At 42.2% G+C, this 23610-nt stretch overlaps 1 protein-coding gene across 1 annotated transcript in view; it reads right to left on the minus strand.

Annotated features, from left to right (window-relative positions):
• Positions 1 to 23610, minus strand: part of TENM4 (teneurin transmembrane protein 4) — a 334278-nt gene that overhangs the window by 66106 nt on the left and 244562 nt on the right. The window contains exons 15-17 of the mRNA XM_065729933.1: positions 12414 to 12533; positions 6350 to 6611; positions 440 to 707 (exon numbers count right to left, since the gene is read on the minus strand). Coding sequence (XP_065586005.1) covers positions 440 to 707; positions 6350 to 6611; positions 12414 to 12533 — 650 coding nt within the window. The remainder of the gene's footprint in view (positions 1 to 439; positions 708 to 6349; positions 6612 to 12413; positions 12534 to 23610) is intronic.

Below are 23610 nucleotides of genomic sequence, written 5' to 3' on the forward strand. Positions count from 1 at the left end.
CAGCTTGGAATGATGTTCTTAAAAAGGTAACAAAGGGGAAACTATGAGATGAGGGTAATCCTGAAGGTCAGGCAGAAGGAGGGGAAGAGATTAGGACTCCGTTCTAGGGATTCATTTCAAAGAAGCGCTGACAGCTTTCAGCTGTAGGTGAGAAATAGCCAAATGCCTGTAGTCCCAGTTCATTCCTTCTGTATGGATACGATAGCAGCAGCTCAGGATGTATGTGCTGGGACAAGAGCCAGAGAATAGATAAGTGTTCATCTGCTGGGAAAATGTGTGCTGCCAGAACAGCTGGGCCCAATCCTCTCCAAGGGAACAGCAGTGAGCCAGCAGGGACCATTTTATGTGTTAGCAGTTGGGCTGTATCGATCTGCGACAAGGCTTCTGCATTGCCACTTAGCAGCTTCTAAAAAGAAACACAGGCCCTGGGGTCACTTACCGAAGGCTTCTGAAAGCCCATACACCTTCTGGCTGTAGACATCTGTCTTATCCCAGATGAAATAATAGGACAGGTCTGGAGCAGCTGCAAACCACTTTCTGAAGAGGCGTCCCTCGACGGCCACCATGAGGTGGACTTTCATGAGGTTGAAGGGGATGGTGGGGTGGGTCATGCTGATCCTCAGGACTGATTTGTAGCCAGCCGTGCGACTGCTCAGGTAACTCACTTTTATTTTACTACCGGAAACGTTAATCTCCTCCTGTAGAGCCTGTGGAAAAGCAATCCGGGAGGTGTTAAATCAGCAGCGAGCAGACAGGAAATGGCAGCAAAGCTGTAATTAATCAAACACACCTTTATAAAAGCTCTGGTAGTCATGTCTAAAAAAGTACACCTAGTAGGCATCAATTACGAAATCATACATGTAATTTATTGAGTTGGTTGTGGGAGCCAGGAAAACTTCCTCTTTCTCCAGCTCTATTGCATGGGAGAATAGGAGTGGAATGTACCAGGTTTAAGTCAGTACTTACAATGGGATTCACTACTAAAATGAGTACATGGACTCCTAATGGGGGAAAGGAGCTTGGTGTATGAGAAGATTCCAGTCCATCATTACAGCTTTCAATTTCTCTGTTTCCTTGGAAGGTTTCAACAGGTGCTAATGGGAAGAATGATGTAGTGGCTGGCAACCCTGCCTATGGTCTTTAAGATCCCTTCTGCAGGACAAGGGGGACTGGTTTTAAACTAAAATGGGAGATTCAGGTTAGATATTAGGAGGAAATTTTTCACTCTGAGGGTGGTGACGCGCTGGAACAGGTTACCCAGAGAGGTTGTGGATGCCCCATGCCCGGAGGCATTCAAGGCAAGGCTGGATGTGGCTCTGGGCAGCCTGCTGTAGTGGCAGGCAGCTCTGCCCATGGCAGGAGGATTGAAACTAGATGATCTTTGAGGTCCTTCTCGACCCAGGCCATTCTATGATTCAGTGATTCAATGATTCTGTGATTCTATAATTCTATGATTCTAATCTCTGCCTCTTGACCTTTTATCCCACTAAAATATCAAGCCCTATTTGGCTTTTATTCTCACAGATGTCCTCTGGTCCTGTTGGTAACCTGCCATTCTTCCATGTCACTAACCACGATCCCTCCTTTGGCTCACACATGTCTCAGGGCTCCACCTTTACCCATGTCTATCTGTAACTCTCCTCTCCCACTTCACTTCTTTGCCCTATTTAGCTCTTTTCTCTTTTAATCCTGTGTCCTGGCCCTTTTTCAGCCCTCGTGTTTGCTCCTACTTACCTCAGTGCTTGCTTAAAATTTCCTCCCGTTAGCTGTGTCACGAAGCTCTTGGCCTGACCTACCACTGTCAACCTCTTTTCCCTTGCTTGCAGTATCCCTTCCTCTTCCAAATTCATCAGTATTCTAGGTGAGTTGCTTTGTTTTCTCCCTTAGCCATGCAGTAGGGGTACTTCTGGCAGTATTCCTAGGGGTATTCCAGGGAGGTGGTGGAGTCACCGTCCCTGAATTGTTCAAGAATTATACAGATGTGGCACTGAGGGATGTGGTTAGTGGGTGTGGTGGTCATAGCTTGATGGTTGGACTAGATGATCTTAGTGGTCTTTTCCAACATTAATGATCCCATGATTCTTTATGATTCCGTGACTCTGTCTGATTGGGACAGTCAATTGTCCCAGAACAGAATTTCATGAAGGACTTGAGAAACAGTAGGGAAAGGTTTATCTGCCTTGAAAATACAGAAGACTCAGTAAAGGTGGGGTTTGCAGGTAATTTACTTGCTAAAGTATAATAAGGTCCTAGAACTCTTTTTCTAATGTATTTGTTTTTTTTTTAGTTAGGGAAATGCAGAGGCATTTTCTAGAAGGCAATCCCCAGTACCACGCTGCTTCTTCCCTGCAAAACACTGATAAAAAAGGAGCATTTATTCCCTAATTCTCTGAGGAAATGAAATTAGTTCTCCCCTTCCAGAAAAATTCACCCTTAGGTGAGCACTGGACGTTTTCAGCACACAGCAGCAGCCTTTGCCAAAGTTTGAAAGACAAAGGTAGAATCTTAGCAGCGAGTCTGAAAACTTGGGCTGATAATGGGATGTGTCAGAAGGTCAGAACTAGCTCTGTGCTCTCCTGCACTGCCTCTGTAATATTTCATGTGTCAGGCCCCAAATGAGCCACGAAAATACCTCTCAGGTGTTATTCAGCTTTCATAATACCAAGGGTATGGAAGGTGCAAGGCAGGTAGGTCGAGAGATGCTCCTGTCACAAGGGTATCACAGCTGTGCTGGGGTTCTCCAAGCCACATCTGTGCCTCCTACACTCAACTCCTACATGGGAGCAGTAAACTTCCCCGATGTGACAAGTTCATCTCTTACAGTTGCTTCATCTCTTACAGTTAGAGCTATAGACAATGACAGTGCCGTCTGCCCCCTGTAAAAGTCCTCTTCTAAGCTATTATCCAAGGCCTAACACTTCTTCAAGTGGCAACTTACAACCTCTGAGCTTGCAGCACTTGACCAAAGGATGCATCCAGAAATTAAAGTGCTCATAAATATGTACTTTCTCTAATGCAGCCTTTCCTATTTACATATCTCATAGTTTAGGAGGGGGAAAAATGACAGAACTGGGAAAACCTAGGAATTTTAAAAGGTATTTTATGAGCTCAGCCACAAGCTGGGCTGGGACCAGGCTCAACCAGAGACCAGCTGAGCCAAGCTGCTGCAAAGGTGGTCCCTTGTATCAAATATGTCTTTACGTGTAACCCCATTAGGAAAAAATCAGGCAGAAATAATCATCACTGAGGTACTATTTGCAACGTCTCATTCAAATTCCTGTCAAAAATAATTATTTCTCTCTGTCACCATCTGTCTCTGCTGCCTATCATTTCAGAGAAAGGGTCAACACAGAGGTACCAGTGTAGGGGATTGCCTTTAAAGGTGCCTGCTTGAAGAGAGGGTTCAAAAGGTAATTCAGATTACCCAAAATGCATTCATAGTTTGTAAGCAATACTAAATGAGCAGCAAAGCAGGGCAGGGATGGGAGGATAATCCAATAGGCCACTGGTGGGAAAAAAGATGAAAATAAGTTCTAAAATGCTCTAAATGCACCTAAATTAATTCTGCCAATAGACAAGACAAGCTACAATTTGGCCTTTTTTTTTTTTTTCTTTTTTTAATTAAATACAGTTATGAGAAGGCATTTTGAGAAAGAAAAGCATTTATGGCCTGATTGAGGGACTGTAACAGAGGCATGTAGTGCATTTGAGACATCCAAAACCTCTGCATGGGGATGACAGATCTAACGTAGATCTTTTAGAGATCTCTGTCCCTCTGAAACCTTGGAGGTCCGAAGAGACCCTTCAGGGCATCCTATAAATGACACCAAATCTGTGTTTAGACATCTGAATCAAACATATTAAAAATGTATTCTTTAGTCTTCTGAATGCATCCATGTAGAAAGCACTGCATTTATTTCTTGAGTCTTGTAAGTTCCTGCCTGCCCACTCCTTTAACTTGTCAAAATCCTTTTCCCAGCCCTGCATTTGCTCATCAGCTCCTTCCAGCAATACATTTTTCCGTTATACTTAACATTTTTCTACTGGGGACTGTGTATTGTAAACTGCAGCTGCAGAAACTTAGAGCTAAGTAGTTTTATATTGTATGTAGAACAAAAAGTAGTCCATTAATGAACTGAAGTACAGTCAGGACACCATTGTAACAGGAGTTTCTCTTATATGAAAAACTTTGTTAACTTCAGCTGCCAATATTTGAGGATGAAAACAGTTTTATGGATTTTGGCTAAATCATTTGGTTTGTGGGTCAAGTATTGCTCATTATATTGTATGGGATTCATCTTACACAAACACAGGAACCTAAAAGTGAGGAGAATCCTCTAAACTGTCCTTCCAAATCTCCCCACTGGCAGAGGGGAGAGGTGGGCTCTTCAGAAGGACGGTCTTGCCCTGGTCACTTAGGAGTGGGATTCATTTTCAGTTTAAGGCACCTAAATCCATGTGACGTGTGTGTATATGAAGTAGGCATCTACGCACAGATCATAATGCAGATCTAACCAGTATTGTCAGTGAGAACCAGATACTTTCAAGATGGTCAGTGTAATTGATCTGTATGCTCTGCTGACAGTATTGATTAGATTTCTGTCAGGTTTAATGGGGGTGTAGACATCTAGCACACATCCAGATGACTGCAGGTGAACACCTGATTTAGATGCCTTCATCTCAAAATGAATGCCACTTAATTTGATTCCTTAACTATAGGTGTCCAGCACCATTCAGGATGTCCAAGTTGTCTGTGACACAGGGTTTAGCAGATTTAAGGCAGGACACTCATAGGAGAACCAGTCTGGATTGGCAGCTGGAGATAAGGCATGAAATTTACAGGGCGTTTCAAATGGCACGACATATTTATAGTCAGGAATTTGTATTGAACCATTGCTTGTGATCTACATTCCTGGCCACTTTCACAGTCAATAGACAGATGCACTCTCACTGAAGAGGAGTTTCAGAATGTTTTAGTTCAATAGATATAATTAACATAATCTAACAAGTATCCCACCAAATAATGAGTGAGGTTGAGTGAAGTTATGATTGTACTTTCACTGTGTCAGATATTTGCTTTGACGGGGCACTAAACATTGCCTTTTTTTTAGTTCTTGTTGGATTGAGAAAAGGAGATGTGAAAATCAAACAAAGAATTTGCAATCTGATGGACACTGCAAGACATGGGACTTATTTAGTAATTAAGCTGGGAGAAACTCAGAGACTCTAATTGGAAATAAGCATGAGAAAGTTCACAGGATTTGGTCCAGAGGGAAAGGTAATGAGATGACTAGCTTCATTTATTCAGTACTTAGTTCAGTATCTGGTGTTCCTACAATTAGGAGATATGAAGTGACTTCTTTCCTCATTAACGCTACTGAAACCCCAGTGGAGTCAAGCAGGAAGCACACAATTTGTCGCTACACTTGTTATTATTTCTACCTTGGCAGGCTACTGTTTGTCACTAGAAGCAATACCCAGGATACACCCAATACTGGCATCTAGGACCCAGGAAATAACACGTCCAAGAAAGGAAAACTCCAATCCTTCTAATCCATACATTTCAACATAGTATTTTTACAGAGGTCATTCAGTTCAAAACCCAACTTTCCACTCAGCAAAATAGTCTGAATCCATACCATGTTGCTGAAACTACTTTATGTGACATCATAAAATACAACCAGGAATTGGAATCAGTGATGATTATGGGTCCCTTCCAACTCAGGATATCTATGATTCTATGATTCTATACTTCACTAGAAAAAGGAAAATGGGGATGATAAAGGACAAGCCATCTATCATGTTGCTCAAATATTGCAGGTACCATGGCATGAAATAAAACTTGGTACACTGGCCTTGGGCTAGGCCGCTGACTGTGCATCTCAGCATCTTTGCAGTCTAATGACTGCATCTTCAAACCCTGTGGGTAATGCCCAGTGGGTTAAATCTGCTCTTGAAAGAGAAAAAGACATCGGAGCAGAAGAAGTTCATAAGCTTTGCATGGGGTGTTGAAGTACTGAATGACAAAACACTACCTGAAGGCCGCTGCAGCCTTCATGGGGCCTCAGCCTATCCACCACAGATGTGAGGTTGAGAGCAAAGCAAGGCCAAGTGTTTGGTCTCTATCTCTCAGGGATGAGGTGAAACAAACCTCCTGGCTAAGTGTGTCCTTGGAAGAGAGGGCTTTTGGCAAAAGTCTGAAAAATGGGGAAGTCGGAAACGGGGAAATGCTTCTTTTTAGCATAGTAGCAGAACAGAAAAAACACAGAGGCATAACGTTGTTCAGTGTGCTCAGAGTAGGCCAAAGAAGCAGAGAAAAGAACTGGACGATGTTCTCCCAAGCTCATACCTGGATTTCGGGAACAATAGGACCTTTCTCAGAGCAGGAACTCGCAAACGCCGTCAGAGGAGATGGTGAGACCACAGGGTTGGGTCGAGCAAAGTTACTGAGATCGCAGCTCGGGATCTCATTCTCTTCATGTCTCATGACGATGGTCTCCATGACAAAGAAGCGATCCCATGGCAGCCACAGCGTGTGCTCCTGGGTGATGAAGGGTGCCCGCTCGAAGTGCAGGATAATGGAGATCCCACCAATGGTAACCAGATCAAAGCTGTTTTGAGAGATGGAATGCAAAGTGTAAGGAACATGTGTGCGTTTGCAGCAAGAAAACATGTTTGAAGGAGAAAAACAATCATCCTTCTAGGACACAGAAACACCATCACTCACATTTTACAAATACAGAATCTACAGCTTGAAGAAGCTTCTGTTAGGTAAGAGCAAGCAGCAGAGGCAGAACTAACTTGGCTTCTTTGTGTGTTGTTCCTTTGTGAATTAAAACATCCCTATCCCTTTTTTTTTTTTCTTTCAGACAAATGTTTATCTTTCTTACTGTTTTTCTAGTGTTATTTGACCATACATACTCATTTTCTTTTCTATTGGAGTATTTGTCAGCCACAGTCACAGACTGAATCCATTCGTATGATGAAATAAACTATTTGGAAAGTAGTTTCTCTGACATGCCAGCATATAAATTGCCTTGGCATCCACTGCTAACCTGACTAATACCTAATGCAACCCAGGGAACATGTGGAGCCCAGTCATGGTCTGCACTGTGCTAGGCACAAGGAAGAAATGGAGACCAGAAGGCTGTCCCTGTGCCCAGTACTCAGCACGTATATACATATCCTTTCTGACTCTAAATCGTTTAGGGCAGGGTAGATAAGCCACTGCCTGTGGTCCAATTACAGTCTGCAACTTCATCCTATGCTACCCCCAGCTAAGTGGCTTTTCTGTCTGAGTTAATGTTGGAGAATGTTATGCTGGGTGAGCAGACAGCCTGCCAGAGCTGTCTGAAAGGATGTTATCTCAACAAGGGAAATATTCTTCCTCTTGATGTAAAGACGTTGGGATGGAGTTTCTGAGTCATTCTGTGTTTCCTTTGTGCTATATCTGAAATTCATGCCTTGTCAGAGGGCGATTTAGTGGAGCACCACAGGATATATCTATTATGTATATACTCAAACAAGGGGTGTGACTAAGAAAGGAAAGGATATCAGCATGATTCGAAGACCTTTTGCTTTTGCTTCTATGTTTGTTTGTTTTCCTCAGTTATATATTCAGGCACAGGAGGTTTTCTAGTCCTCTCTTCCCTCCTTCTCACTTGAGGTGCTTGGTACTGGTGTCTGACGGTCTCACACAGAACTGCAAGCTTGGGGAGGGCTCCCTGGATTCAGCAGAGCCATTTATGTGCTTCAGAGCTGTGTGCTGAAGCACTCCTCTATGCATGAAGGTCAGGTCTGTGAGCAGTCTGACAGCCCAAAGCCAGCACCTTTCAATTACAAGGTGAGAAAGAAGACGAAAAATGTCTCTAAAATTATCATTTTTAATTAATCATGAGGCTTTCGGGTCTGCTGCAGAAACCTCATAGTAACAAAGGGTGCGTTGTCCATTTTTTTCTGTAAGACAACAGTCTGCAGTGCCATTTAGTAGATACAGATATGAAAAGACACAGTTATTCAGGAAAGAATGCTAAACTGAGTCCATCAGAGGGAGTGGAAAGCATTTGAGAAACCTGAAAACATGTTTATTCTACCACTCGAGTGGGGACATCCGCTTCCCAGCCCTATGGAGCTTGGCTTATAGAGCCTAACGAGCAACTTGCAGCTCCTTGGCAGCCAAGTTGCATAGCGTTTCTGCTTTGATGAGAACATTTTTAACAGTCAGTTAGCATCTGGCAAGCCCTTCAGCTACGAAGGCGAAACTCTTGCTGGGTGAATCTGGGCACTAAAAAAGGCAACGGGAGGGAAGAAACAAACATCACAAATGATGCCCACATTTACAGGCAAGTGGGAAGAGTTTTTATTTGGAAACACCTCTTCGTGAGTGAATCTTGGCTCAAACCAAGTCTTGGTCAAGGATGGTAACCAGCTGGGGGAAACAGCCTTGCCTCCCCTGCATCTGTGAAATGGGATGGAGAAGGTGAAGCTCTACCTCCATATCAGCTCCAGCAGCTGTGAAAACACAGAGGTACAGAGAACACAGAACTGCTGCTCACAAGCTGTTCCTCCCAGAGTCACAGGGTGCAGCTCTGAAGCTCCCCCAGTGAACTGAACAAAAGCTGTGGCCAAAACAAAACAGAAAACTCAAAACTGAAAACACCCGCCCCCCAGCTTCCCTTAGTGAAATTAAATTTAACAGGAATAGTGCTGCCTTGGGATTGAAGGAATGAGATACTTTTGATTCTGGTTTTGTTCCTGATCCCTGATGTCTTTTTTATCACTGTAAAAAAATCATACTTATTGTATGCTCATATTGTTCCACTTTCCTTAAAAGGCTCCGGAGAGGCAGGCCAAAGGCTGAAATTCTCTATTTAACCACAAAGCAGGCTCAAAAAAATCCCAACCCACAAGCACAGAAAAGTGTAACCCCTTCTCATCTCTTTGCTGTGGAAGGCCCACATGCTTGGATATTCTACGAGAGCCATTGACAAAGCTGCTGAACGTGATAGTGGTGACATCATGCTGGAAACATCTGAAATCCTTCCTGGCATTTTATTAACACTATGCCAACAGCCATGTGATGACTCGTAGACTTCACAAGCTACAAATTTGATCAAATTTAAGGTTCTGTTTAAAAGTATGGCTTGCATGTTTCAATGATCACATTTGCATTACAGAGAGATCATGAATACAAGAGTGGTTTGGAGATGGTATGTTATCTTTGTTCCTTGGTATCTGAAAAATGTTAGTGTCACAATAATTAAGACTAAAAACACATGTAAGCCTTTAAATTAACAAAGAATTGAGCTATTAAGAGCAGGAATAAAGAGACTAAGAAATGTGACACATGGTTACAGCTCACGTCACTTGGTGCTAACAGTTTCAGGGCTCAGTGAAAGGGATGAAAACCAAGAGGGAATGGGCCCAAGTTGTGCCAGGGGAGGTTCAGGTTGGATATTAGGAAAAATGTATTCTCTGAAGGTGTGGTGATGCACTGGCACAGGCTGTCCAGGCAGGTGGTGGAGTCACTGTCCCTGGAGGTGTTCGTGAACCGTGGAGATGTGGCGCTGAGGGTCATGGTCATGGTGGGATGGGTTGGGGTTGGGCTTGATGATCTTTGTGATCTTTTCCAACCTTAATGATTCTATGACTTGATGAACCACTTACAGGGGTGAAAAATTCAGTTCTCTGAAATATGACAGATACTAAAGGCAGTGAGTTTTAAGCAGCTATCTCATAATGTCTGGAACATATTAACTGCGTGTATGCACGCTCTCATTTTCTCCAAACCAGAATGAGAACACAGATGGACTGGATGGTCCTATATGACTGTGCAGTGCCATGGATTGACAACGCATGCAGCCTGTTACTGTAGGTCAGGGGGAACTACATTTTGCTTAAAAAATATCTCAACTTCTTAAAACACAGTGACTCAATCACGAGAAAACCGCACTATGGAAAAGCTGATGAGAAGAGAGCTCTATTTAGAAAGAACTTCGAAAATACATAATAGAAACAGTAATAGCAATAATTCTCTATTTGATTTTGAAAGTGCTTTAGAAATAGCATTTAATAAATGATGTAGCAACCAGTAAGGAAGGCAAGTAAATGTTATCTCCCTTTTACAGGCTGGTTGGCTGGCCCAGCAAGGCTCAGAGACACATCTCATGCTACCTGCTAAATTGGGAACAAGGCTAAGAGTAGAAATAAAGGATGTCTAGCACCATTTGCTGCCCTGATAATTTTAGTCCGAATGCTCTTGGAGATTTTAAGGTAGTTTTTAGAAGACCTTGCTACTGAGGAAGCCATTGGATTCAGAATCATAGAATCACACAATTATAGGGTTTGGAAAGGATCTCTGGAGATCACCAAGTCCAGCCCCCTGCTAAAGCAGGTGCCCTGGAGCAGGTCACACAGGAAAGTGTCCAGGTAGATTCTGGATTCTCAGGGCAGCCTATTCCAGTCTCTGTCAGTCTCAAATGAAAGAAGTGTTTCCTCATGTTCACCTGCAATGTCCTGTGTTTCAGTCTGTGTTCGCTGCCCCTTGTTCTGCTGCTGGGCATTGCTGTAAAGAGCCTGGCCCCATTCACTTGACTCTCACTCTTTAGATATCTATAACCCATTAATAATATCCCCAGTAAGTCTTCTCTTCTCCAGACTGAACAATCTGTTGACCTCCCTATTTACTGCCTCTGGAGAACATGGATGCACTGCTGTGTCTTCCCACTCAAGAAAATATCTGCACATATACCTTCGACAATGTTGGAAGGTATTTTTATGATCTAAGATGTTATACACACAAGGTTTCTGCAGAAGCAGACTGATTTGAGGGGAAGGTGAAGGAAATGAGTTCAGAAGAGCTGACATCACACTGTATGAGCTAGACTGCACTCACAGCTGCCGACAGAAATCCTGGCTTCACGACGAGTCCCACCTGATCTCAGACTCCCTGGTCTGCCACAGCTGATCTCTTTCATTTTTATCACTTGGAAGTGTCTGGCAGGGGCTGAGTCAGCAAACTGCAGCAATGAGCTCCTTGAAACCAATTTAACTTGGGGAGGTTGGCAGCAGCCCCCTCGGAAGCAGCAGCCCACTGAAGGTTGGTGGAGCATGCTGATGCTGAGTCCGCATTGCTCTCTGCTCAGGTCCCTTCCCAGAGGTTGGGAAGGATGTGGTGTGCAAGCCCTGGTCTAACCCTTCAGCAGAAACAGAATTATTGCTACAGGAAAGAACGCTGGGATAGCACTGTTCACTTCTGTGCTCTTGCTCTGTTATGTTTGCTGGCTAGAGATGTGGTTAAAGGCAACATCCCTTCTCAAAGCAAAGACACAGTCCCTTCCTCAAAGCCCTTACAATCTCAGGGAAATATTGCACATAGTAATTGTGCGTTTTCTAGGGCAAGGAAACAAGCAGATGGAAAAAGCTTCTGAAAGTTTGTCCACAAACTTTGCAGGCATATATATGTGTCCTGACACATGCAGATTTGGTGTTGGCTTGTTTGGAGCAAATTGGTGCTGAGAGTGCAGTTTCAATCTCACTCTCGTGCAAAGTATGTTCAGTGAGTTTGACAGAGATATTCTTGGCATAAATGTGTGAGACCTTTTCCCTTTTGCAGTGGTGCCTAAGCTACATGCAATACAGAGGCACCAGTCCTAAAGGTGTTTTCTGAGGGAAACCACTGGTCTTCCAGGACTTCTTCTTTACCATCTAGACATCACTGTCCTACCATCCAAAAGGTGGAGCATCAATGAGACAACCTAGTCACCTTCACTGTTGGAATAGGCGCAAAACCCCGAGCGTGAACAAGGCAGCATTAAGCACATGTTGCTAGCACACGTTCCTCTCTCTCATTACAGTTCTACAAGCTCCTCTCGCCAAGTCAAACCTTTAATGAAAGTGGTGGATTGGAGGGTGCTAAAATCTATAAATTCTCTCCCAAGTGTTAGTGGTTAGCAGTCAATACATGGAGCATGTGCAGCTGGAACCCCTTACGTTTCATTTTTATTCTTAAAAGAAAGAGATCCAATTAGCACTGACAGTCAAAAGATAAGATGAAAGACTTCCTCAATTTGCAACGTTTTTGTTTTGGTTGAGTGTGATTGCTCAAATATCAGGCACTTGCCTGTAACACAACTGTAATCTTAATGACTTCTTCCTAATTATTTTAACACCAGTTAGTAAGAATAGCACTGCAGGAGTAATCTTTTTTTCTTACATGCATTTGCAGTGCATTTCCTAATTGTTGGCTCATGATTGTAGGCTATCTTACAAAGTTAATAGTAATAAATAATAAAAATAATAATGAACAACCAGCAACAACAAAAGTACATCACCATCTTGAAAGTGCATCAACAGTAAACACGCCCTTCAAAATTTATTGCTTGAATTCTCTAAATCCTATCAAGATATCCTACCTGCCATCTTGTCTGCTGATCGTGTACCCAAAAAGAGGATTGTTGACAAAACTGATGTTGACTCCAACCAGAGGGGTCCCATCTGCTGTCATCACCTGGCCTCGAATCACGCATGCATGTCTGGAGGGAGGAGAGAAATGACAAGATAAAAAAGACAAATCATAGAATCATAGAGTCATAGGGGTTGGAAGGGACCTCAAGAGATCATCGAGTCCAACCCCCTTGCTAAATCAGGTTCCCTACACCAGGTAAATGGGGGATTTCTTTCTATTTCTGTAGCTAGGAATTCCTGCCGAGTAGTCAGCACATACACTTACTGAGGGTGGGAAGCATAGGGCCATTCAGCCTGTCTTGATGGAGGCCTGCTGCTCCAGAAGATTTTCTCAGCAGTTGTGTAGGAATACTGGATATCAGAATTGAGGTTTACTTTTAGCCTTCTCTTGAAAAATGCAACTGCTGCAGCATATGCTTTGTCAACTACGAGCTCACAATACTGCATTGGAATTTGCTCTAACCAACCAAGTTTCACTACTACATTTGTCTTGACTACTGCCCTAAGTGAGGGCAAAACGTGTTGCAATCAAAGCAAACAGAAAACCAGCAAGTCGTGAACATACACATTTGTGGCATAAAAGCTCTCAGAAATCAGAAGCACTATGGGCTTGATGGCTTGTTTCTTCCAGATGCCACAAAGACCCTTAAGTTACCAGTTGGAAAAAACATGACAGATCATTTTCTAGGTTCACACAGGCTCCTTACAAAACACTTGAGGAACTGAGAACTCTAACAAGTCAGGATTTTCCTTCCCATCTTTTTCTTTCCAAGTTTGGTAGCTTGCAATGTTTTATAGGCGACATCTGTTCCAATTACTCTATGCTCTTTTATCTAAAGATCGCACGGATCTTTACAAATATTGATGAATCCTGCACGACAGATATCTTACAAAGAGAGGAAATAAAGCAGAGTGGATTTCGTTTGTCCAAGGTCAGTCAGAAAATCTGCAGTAAAGCCCAAGACAGATTTTTCTATGTTCTCATTCCAAAGTTTGCTTCCAGACCTCTAAGTCATTACAGTGCTGTGACCTGAAGGGCTCCCCACAAAGACAAAGCATCACATGTCTATGAGAGTGCCTGAGCCCAATTTTTGGCTGAGGGCAACTATTTTTTTCTGAGCAACAATAGCAAATAGTGGTGTCAGTGTGCTAACATGAGCCGGTGAGTGATTTTCCTAACCGCTGTCCTCGTGGAGAGCTGAGATTGAAAGGTAATGTTTCTGCAGGTGCAGGACCAGATTTCAGTGAGAGTAAATCATCCCAGCCACGCTTGCTATCTACCCACTTGAGCTGAGAAATGCCAGTTTACTTCTTCATTCAGGCAAAGGATGTTATCTCCAATGTTTTGTAAAGTTGATTTCATAAGCACTTGAAAGATCAAGTTATTTTCTCCGAGTCCATCTACAAATCTGATATTGTATAATGGAAGGGGATAACATATAATTTCTGTTAAGTAAAGGCTGTGTTAGTAGCATTTTCCACAGCACAGTAAACAGACCATTTTTCAGGGAGTCTTAAAACTCCTACTGATGTAAATGGAGAGCTCAAATATTAACAGAAATTCTCGAAGCGTTACCAGAATGTGCCAACAATCTGAAATGTGACTTGGTTCTTAGACAATTCTGGAGTGGGACACAGGAAAATTAGATAATGGAACTGATTTTTATGTCACTGAGTTTTCTCTGATACATCATCACTAGGAGTCATGAAGGAAAAGGCTTGGACCTGGCTTGTAGTTAATAATATTCCTCATATTTCTATTGCCACTCTCATGGAAGGCTCTAACACAACTTCACACATACAAAAAAAACCTGAAATAATGTTCAAGTATGTCAAAGCTCCCTACCGGACAGACAAAATATAACTCAAATGATCAAGATACCATGGAATACACCTGAAATAATGTCAGTGCTTAGAATAATCCTGCTGAAGCCTACAGGTCAGCAACCATAGTGCAATTCTGCACAAGTGAGTATGTGTAATCTCACACCTGAGCTGAGAGCAGAAGATAGGCTTTCTCTTCCCAGGTATTCTCATGATGCCCTCCACCATCCCCCATCCCCTTCCATACCCTTTAGAGGGACCTGAGGAAGGGTTTGGAACTATCTCCTCTCAGCTTCTTACCCAGGGAGGTGGCAGTGTCATCATCCCTGGAGGGACTTAAAGAGATGTGTGGATGTAGTGCTTATGGATTTGGTTTAGTGGTGGAATTGTAGTGCTGGGGGGTGATGACTGGACTCAATGAACTTAAGGGTATTTTCCAATTGAAATGATTCTGTGAATCTGTGATATTTTATGGAAGATAAAAAATCACTACAGATCTGCTTGAAAAACAAAACCTTCCTCTTGTTTGAGTTTCAGTGTTCTGACTTCCTGACTACTTCAAGTCCACACTGGCACTCTTCATGTTTTAAAGTAGTTGAGAAGCATTTTTGCAAAGCCAGGAAGAACACTTAAGTTTGTTGTTTCTTATACCCAAGAGTTAAAAGCAAGGAAAGGAAAAAATGCAAAATGCTGCAGGTGTCTCTCCTGCTGTCCTACATAAAACACGTCCAAGCAGTTTCAAACATCTAAGTAATATTGCAAACACATAAGCCTACATCCTCAGCTTCTGTTAATGGGGGGATGTGCTTTATATCAGCAAGCATCTGGTCTATTACATATCACAGACAACTATTTCTTCAGTAACTGCAATCAGCACAGTGTGGACAAGCACAGAACTCTGCAGCTCTAACAAATGCATTTGCACTCCCACCTTCCAGCAAGAGGCAGGATTCCCATCCCAGGCAATGCTTCACAGCACATCTGTGTGCTCGCTAAGTTGGACGAGGCTAACATCTCTTCTCAGAGAAGCAGCTGCATCCACCACCAGTCCTCTAGAGGACTACAACAACAGCTTTACTTACGTGCTATAAGGGAAGATGTTCCCACAAAGGGGATGTCCTTCCCAAACCACAGTGATAAAAAGAAGCTGGAGCAATACGCACAAATCTGAATTCAGTTAAAGGCAGGAGGGATGGGAACTGGAAGAAAACCAAAGCGTGATTAGATTCTCAAATCCCCTCCTTCCCTAGGTGATAAAATTTGCCCCGCTTGGGAAAAGCAGTGAACACAATGCGTGGGAAGCAGCTGGCTTCTCCAGTGTCAACGTGTCCTTTCTGGAGGCAAGATCGACTACCCACAACACGCCAAGCCCCCCAGGAACCTGGTTAATGCTAATTTAGTCAGCCATTTCCTTCAGAAGACCTTGGTCTAAATGCAATTATGCTACAAACAAGTTAAGTGGTACCACTAAGACGCTCAGCTCTGCTAGGTCTCCCAATATATTTACATAAAATTATCTCTCATGTTAATAGAAGAGATTTATTCCATCAGTCCAGGCCTGCCAGTTCAGAGTGCTTTCTGCAGTTGAACAAAATTAAATTTCTCGGAGATGGAGCCTTGTCTTCCCACTGAATTAATATGTTTCTACTTACTGCCTCTCTTTTTCATTTGTCTTATTTTCATTTGTTTGTTTCCTTCAATGCTTTTACATGATGCTGTATGGATTCTTGTTCTACAGTGAACAGTTTCTGCTTCTTTTCTACTTTTCTTTTTAATTAGACTTTCCCTATTTATTTTAATTTGTCCATAAAAATGTCTCAAAAAGCCAGGTCACTGTCAAATTGCAATTTTGGGCAACATATTATACAATTTTATACCACTGCTTTCTGAAGTCTGGGATTCAAGTCTTTCTTTATGCCTTAGGGAAGAAAGTTAAGCCTTCCTGGTAAGAGCTGGGACACAGTAGCAAAGTAGACAGGATGCACTGATACCTTTACTTTCCCATTGCTCAGACATAAAGAAAGTTCGATAGGTTGCTTTACTTTTCTACAAAATGCAAGCAGACCTGAAGAGTTTTAGAACAGAAGCCAGAAAAGATAATTCCCCAAAAGCCATCTCAGATTTCTTATTAAAGATTTGTCTTTAATACTGACTCTGACCCAACGTCTCATAACTTAGACAATGGCCATTCCAACAGTTCTTACTCATAGATGTTTTCTGCTGACACTGTGCTTGGCACTGAGAAACAGACAAAATACTGCTTTTGCTGAACATTCTTTCATTGTGGAAAGAAAATTCTACACATCTTAAATCTTTTCTTTTTTTCTGGTGGAAGAAATGTATATTCTTTCCTTGACTGAGAATAGGTGCCAAGGGGAAAGTTCACCCCAATAAATTTCCACAGCGCCTCAAAATATTTCCTCCAGAACACGTTGTGCCTTCTCCTTCAAAGCTTTCAGATGTATGGGGATAGTTACCATTACTCTTAGCCAGCTTCACCCAAGTTATTGGTAAGAAGTATTTTAATTTGCTGCCATAAATCTTTTCATCTCCTTGATCTTATCTACCACTTCACATTTTTCTGGGATAGGTATGCTGGAAAGTTGTCCTTCTGCTCAGGATGAACCTTTACTAAAGCACGTGGAGTGAGAATCTAGGAAGTTATTTCTTAGAATCAAAAAATCATAGAATGGTTTGAGTTGGAATGGACCTTAAACCCCACTCAGTTCCAACCCCTGCCATGGGCTGGTTGCCCCCCACCAGCTCAGGCTGCCCAGGGCCCATCCACCCTGGCCTTGGGTACCTCTAGGGATGGGGCACCCATAGCTCTCTGGGCAGCAGTGCCAGGGCCTCACCACTCTTGTTGCTAAGTGCCTTACTATTGAAATTAGTCAATCTTAGCTCTATTTCTTTTTCTCTTACAGCACTTCTGTGCAACGCAGGACACATCAGATCATGGATGTGGACATATTCTAGTTACTCCACCTGGAAAATTAGAACTGAGGTACATCTCCTTCCAGGGACATGAAAAGGATAATTGTAGCTATCTGCTATTTGCTTGCATAAGGATTCTTCATCTGTAATATTCTGGGAAACATTCCTGATAAATATCGATGGTTGTAGTTGTTTGTCACAAACACAATCTGGTGGCTTTAGCTACTGCTACTTTTTTGTTTGATAATAGCACAGGATGCAGCAAAATACATCTTGGCCATGTTGGGTTGAATGCACCTGTCTCAAGTCAAACAACCTCAGGGCTGTCTGGTACTGGATAGACAGAAAAATTGGTAGGATGCCAAGTAAAAGCTAAGGGCATCATGATCAAACACGTGGACACACAGAGAATTCCTGAGCTGACAGATGAAGGACAAAAGAAGAAAAAAACTGCAGAACACAGAGATCTTCAAGTTTATTGCTTGTGGCAGTATCCCCTTCAAAAACTGTCTGCAAAAAAATCTCTGTCTGGAGAGAAAGCTCTGCCCACTTGCTTCTTATTTGGGCCAAAACATCTCCTGATAGTCTTGTCTTGAACTAAGTTAATTCCTTTCTAGGTTCTTCAGTAGGAAAAGATTAAATTGGAAACTCCTCTGCTGATCTAGACATCATCCAAGCTAAAGAGCTAAGGTTAGAAAAAAGAATGGAAAAGATCCTGGCAAAAGGTTTTTTGTTAAAGAAGAGAAAAATAAAATAAAATTAAAGAGCAGCCATCCAGGAAGACTCCATCATCCCCACGGATAACACAAGAGAGTTTCTAAGAGGCTTTGGCACACGTTGGGCAGCGAGGATAGAAATCGTGAATTGGACTCAGCAGAGAATGTGTTAATAAGTGGAGCACCAGAATGCCCCTGTCAGTCTGACACAGGACTGAATGTGTTAGTATTCAAGCAAGTCCCAACCACAGATCTGCTAAAGTGGCTCTGGCAGTCGTGGCTTGCAACAGATCCTGTCACTCAACCATCTCAGAAATCCAGGACACCCAGGAGAAAAATACTGGATGACAAAGAGCAAAGTTTAGGAGAGCTCCAACCGGGTTCAGTAAAAGAAAGTCAATGCTATCTTGTTTGCAGCAAGACAGAGGATCTGCTCTGTTTGCTTAACCTGCTCAATGAAGCTCTTGATAAGGTCCCATTACTGAAGGCCAGGAGTTGCTCCTTTTGTGGGTAAGGACTTTAATTGTTAACCTTTTTCAAGAAACCCTCAGCAGTCTCTTGGATATTCAACAAAACAAACAGTACAGCCAGCTGAATGAATTGCTCCGAGAGCGTACCACTTAAATAGTCTGAAGAAGGGCAGGGGGAAAAGGAACGTAAGGTTTATATGACTCTGGCTAATGAAGATGGCATTCAAAGTATAGGAGGAAAGCACTCATGAATCAAGGTTTACAATACCACCTCCAGAAGCAGGTTTTATTATCTTTGTCTCCTTTGATAAAGTTTAACCCAACAGTATCAAAACAGTGGGTCTTCTTCGTCTGATTTTTTGATGTATCCCTGACTGGGCTCTGTTCTGTGACTGCAGTCCAGTTTTTCCAGCTCCTCACTGTGTGCATCTCCCACTGTGAATAACTGGCTCTCAAAAATCTATGGAGTGTCTGCCTCATTACTCAAGGGACAGAAGGAAGAAGGCAAAGGCAGAGTCTGCCTCTCCCATCAGCCAAGCAATGTGGTCACTGTTGGACAGAACTGCCACCTCTGCCATCCAAACCATCTTGCATCTCCGTGCCTCGGTGACCCACGGGTTCTGCATCCTAAGATTTTTCAGCTGAGGCATAATGGAAAGGAGGGAGGTTATTAATGCAAGAGAGATGTTCAGCAAGGAGGAAATGAAAAGACACTGATGCTGGTCTGCAAAATCATTAAGCAGGCTCCAACTGTAATGTGGAAGTGAAAGTATTTTAGAACAGTGTTTTATAGGAGAGACAATGCCTGTAAAGTTGGGCTGTGCTTTACTATGAAGCTTCAGTGCAAAATCCCTTTACTCACAGGATGGTTGTCTAAGAAGTGCTTTAAAAGTTGATGGTTCTTTCCTTCACTTCAGTATGACCGACGAGTTTTTGTTTCCTTCAAGGAAAAAGAACCATGCCCTCATTCTGTTAGATCTGTAAAATCCATGTCAGGTTCAATAGCTCAGGAGATGCTGAATAATTTTTGTACCTAATGCTGAATTATGCTCATTTCATAATTTTTTTTTTTCAGAAGTGATCCTATAATCATTATTTCTATGAGAGGTAAAGACTTTATGGAGCAATAACTTTCAGAGATGAATAATGTATTTGTGTCATCTAAAAAAGAAAAAAAAATGTCAGGAGATGTTACTAGTTCTGTGTTATAGTATTTTATGGCTGGTATTTATTTTATAAGCTATGGCGACATATTCAGCTCTGCAGAAGACCCAAAATAAAAGCCATACTTCCCGTTGAATTGAAGGCACCATGAAAGTAAAACTGAATAGGACAGAAGAAATACATTATTGCCTGGTTAATTATAAAATGAGCTCTCATTTGATGATCATAGGGAAAGCTCTTTAACTGCACATAGCCCTTCCGATGGCTTTGTGGTGATCCAAAGGAATTAGGAAAGAAAAAAAAAATGATTCAATAAAATAGAAAAGATTTTATGATTGGGGCTTTAAAACTGATCCTTTATATGTGAGGTTTTAACACATTTAGCAAGCAAATGTCACGCTCAAAGGACACACTTTTCCTGATGGATGGAAACGGTCGGCAACCACAGTGGGACTCAGCTGTTTGCATCCAACAGCTCGAGGCTGCTGCCCAGTGCTGATCTGGCATGGCAGAGCATCAGCCCAGCACTGCAAAGCCAACGGGATCAGCTTGTCCCATGTAGTTTGAGGCAGGAAAACAGATTTTGTGCTGAGAAGGCTGAGGGTGCCCCAGCGGTCCTGTTTGTGCATGGATTATCAAACTTGTGGCAGCCTGGGGCATAAAGCTCCAACTTTTTGAAGGAGAAATAGGTCCAAATGCCACGTGAGAATCATTACAACCATGAGTTGATATTTTCTTTGGAGGAGATATAATGAAATAATCAAATCACTGCATCGAACAGGATACGCTGCTTCTAGTGATGTTATTAAATTGAACGGAGCTACTGAGTCAGCTCAGGGCTATCACACCAAGCATTTCTATTAAGGAGCAATATCAAACAATGGGCACGTGGGCTGCTCGTTTCAAGGGAACGTATCTTGAATACTGAATAAATATTAATCAAATCTCTACGTGCCAGATCCAAAAGAATACATCAGCATCTGCAGCGCAGTTTAGACCCCAAAAGCCAAATGTGCACATCAGCAACTTCATAATCTGTGAGGTACTTAACTCGTTAGGAAAGTTTTGCTTTTCTGTTTGGGAATTCTGAAGCTCCCAGGACCACTGACATTACGAGGGCTTCAGGCACAGATCATCCAGGTGGGTCTCCCAAGGCGATGGACATAGGAGCCATGAGTCTCCATCTGCATGTCAAAGGCCAGGACTCTCAAATTTAGTGTGGCAGATGGATCTGCCCTTATTTCTGCTTCTTCTCTTCGTATTTTCCATTTCCCATCTGTTTCGTTGGTCATACATGTGTCATGCTATTTTATCCTTCATATAACACCAACATTTTTTTAAATATTCCTCCAGTTTTGAACTTTTTTTTTTCCCCACTGAGAGTAGAAATCAACAGTTTAATGTACACTAACACAGAAAAGATGAATTCAAAATAACTCAAGTATGACTTTTTTTTTCTTGCACAAGTTCCTAGAAAATATAGTATAAGTGCACTTGGTAATAAATACTCAGTAATTTTAAATATTTGTTAAAAACTGAATTTCAGTTTCTCTAATGAGCATGTACAGAACTTCCTCTCACTGCCAGCTATGAAAGGGGAATATGATGACATTATGATGGTGCTGTGTTAAGAGAAGGAACATAAAAAATGGCAGGAACTGTTCTTTCATAGAATCCTGGGGGTGCAAACGCCCCAAAATAAAAGTAGGTAGCTGCATGTTATACATTTATTTGTCACATGGAAATAATTCCAGGTTCAACTCAAAATTACTGTGAGCTGAAACGATGCCACGGTATATAATTTAAAACAAAAAGAAAAAGGCAAACGTTGAAAAGACACACACATACATATAAATATATCCTGTATACTGAAACAAAAAAAAAAGTTTTTAAAGTATGCTTTCCTGTGTGTGAGAGCAATAATTACTAAAAGAAAAACTGCTAGGTGTCCTGTATTTCAAAAAGGTGTCATCTGTCAATTTTAAGGAGCTCATTTAAGCAGAAAGAAACAAAAATAGAAGGATGCCCTTGGAAGACAGTAAAGCTGAGATGATTTGAAGAGGTGTTGTGTTAGCTTGGTTTAAAATACAGAAAAATGTGACCCCATTCTCACAGCCAGGTTCAGGAATGTAGGTACCACTCCTTGCCTTTAGCTCCTTTCCAGCTGGATCAGTATGATGCATTATCCATGTGGAGGCACGAGGAGGTGGAGGGAATGTACAAATTCCATACTGCCTGAAAACTTGAGCCATGAAAACACTACGTTTTCTACTTAAACTATTGATCTAAGGGGAATAAGAGGATGCTCTTGCAGCTGATATCAGATCCTGCTCTCTTTGTAATTCAGCAGGCTGCTTCTAGCTGCCCGTTTAATTGGATGGGTTAATACTTCTGGCAGCAAGCAGATCTGCACAAATTGTGCCAAAAATAAGGGGTACAAACCTCATTTTCTTAAAAATATCACCTGATTTCTTTGCAAATATACCTTACAAAAACACACCGTTCCTGCTCATGGTTTTCTGAGATAATTTAAACCTCTGCAGATACTTTGCATAAAGAACTATGTGCTCAGGACTTCAGCCTGTTCTTGCAATTTTCTGACACCATCCCTCAAGGGAGAACAAAGATATCAGGTGTCCTACTTGAAAGTCAACAACTTGACACCACCGCATCTTGTGCTGCTCCTTATGGTGACGGACAACTAAGGGTGGCTTAAAAACAAAAAGCAAACAGCAAGAGTAAGTGGTTTCAAAATCGATACACAAACGATCAAGTAGCAGAAGAGCACTTGTTATCTGTTCATCAAAATGATGTGGAAAGACATTCTGTGCATTCAGAATTTAATTTAGCTCCTTGCTTTATCATCATAAGCACTCATTTCAATATGGGCAATGATTATTTTTTCTTCCCAAACATGAATAATATATAATTGCTGGTATTTTGGAGGAGATAAGGTCTTTACCTTTATCCATCTGGGTAATTTATCATTGTCTTTCTTTTTCCTCTGCAGTGGTGAGAGAGCTTGTCAGCTCAGCTTGTTCTTAAAAAGCTGGAGTGTAATTCAATAATAAATTCACTCAAAGACTAGCTGTCATGAGGCATTCACTTATTTGTATCCATTAGGTGATCTGTACTGCTGTTCTCTCTAAAGGATACCTAAGCTGGATCTCTGAAGCATACGTATTCAGTCGTCTTCACTCTGCTGCCTTTCCTGCACAGGCCATACAGGAATGCAAATGGCATGTCGTGGTAACACCTCCTTCCTAACGAGTGTGGTTTGTGAAATCTCTGATCTAAAAGATGGGGCTGGTGTCTCTGCATGTCATCAGCCACGTGGCAGACAGGAGGTCCCCTCATGTCCCCTGTGCTTATGGGACTGCTCACAGCAAGTGGAATGGATCAAACTCCAGTCATACCTCATGAAGATGCAGGCACTTAGACAGAGGTTGGACATCCCAAGCCCAGCAAGCATGGAATCAAAGACCCACAGAACCACAGAATGTCTTAAGTTGGAAGGGACTTTAATGATCAGTGAGCTCCAACCCCTGCTGCGCATTGGTTGCCCTCCACCAGCTCAGGCTGCCCAGGGCCCTGACCTTGAGCACCTCCAGGGATGGGGCACCCACATCTTCTCTGGGCAGTGCATGGTCCTGATCCACACCAAGAAGGAAAAGACTTCTTGAACCACAGCAGCAGAAATGGAATAGTATCCCAAAAATGCAATGTCATTTTTAGCAGCTCAACAGGCCAATAAACCCAGCCTGCATGCTGCAGTGCTGTCTCATGGGATAATATCCCTCTTATTGCAGTCTTCTACTATTATTTGCAACCATTCTTGCCATGAGTCAGATTTTTAACTTGAAAGATGCAATACAACTACAGACTAAGGTGGTAAGCTTGTAGAACATATTTAGGGATATACACCCTGATACCCTAATTGATATTTTAAGAACGGCAGCCTTAACAATCATCACTATCTCCGTATAATTCTTCGTGTTAAACAGAACAAGGGTCTCCATTTATTAGTTCCACTGTAG

This window comes from Cyrtonyx montezumae, unplaced genomic scaffold (assembly GCF_038088225.1).
Source record: "Cyrtonyx montezumae isolate F1298 unplaced genomic scaffold, pur_monq_1.0 scaffold_12, whole genome shotgun sequence".
Lineage (NCBI taxonomy): Eukaryota > Metazoa > Chordata > Aves > Galliformes > Odontophoridae > Cyrtonyx > Cyrtonyx montezumae.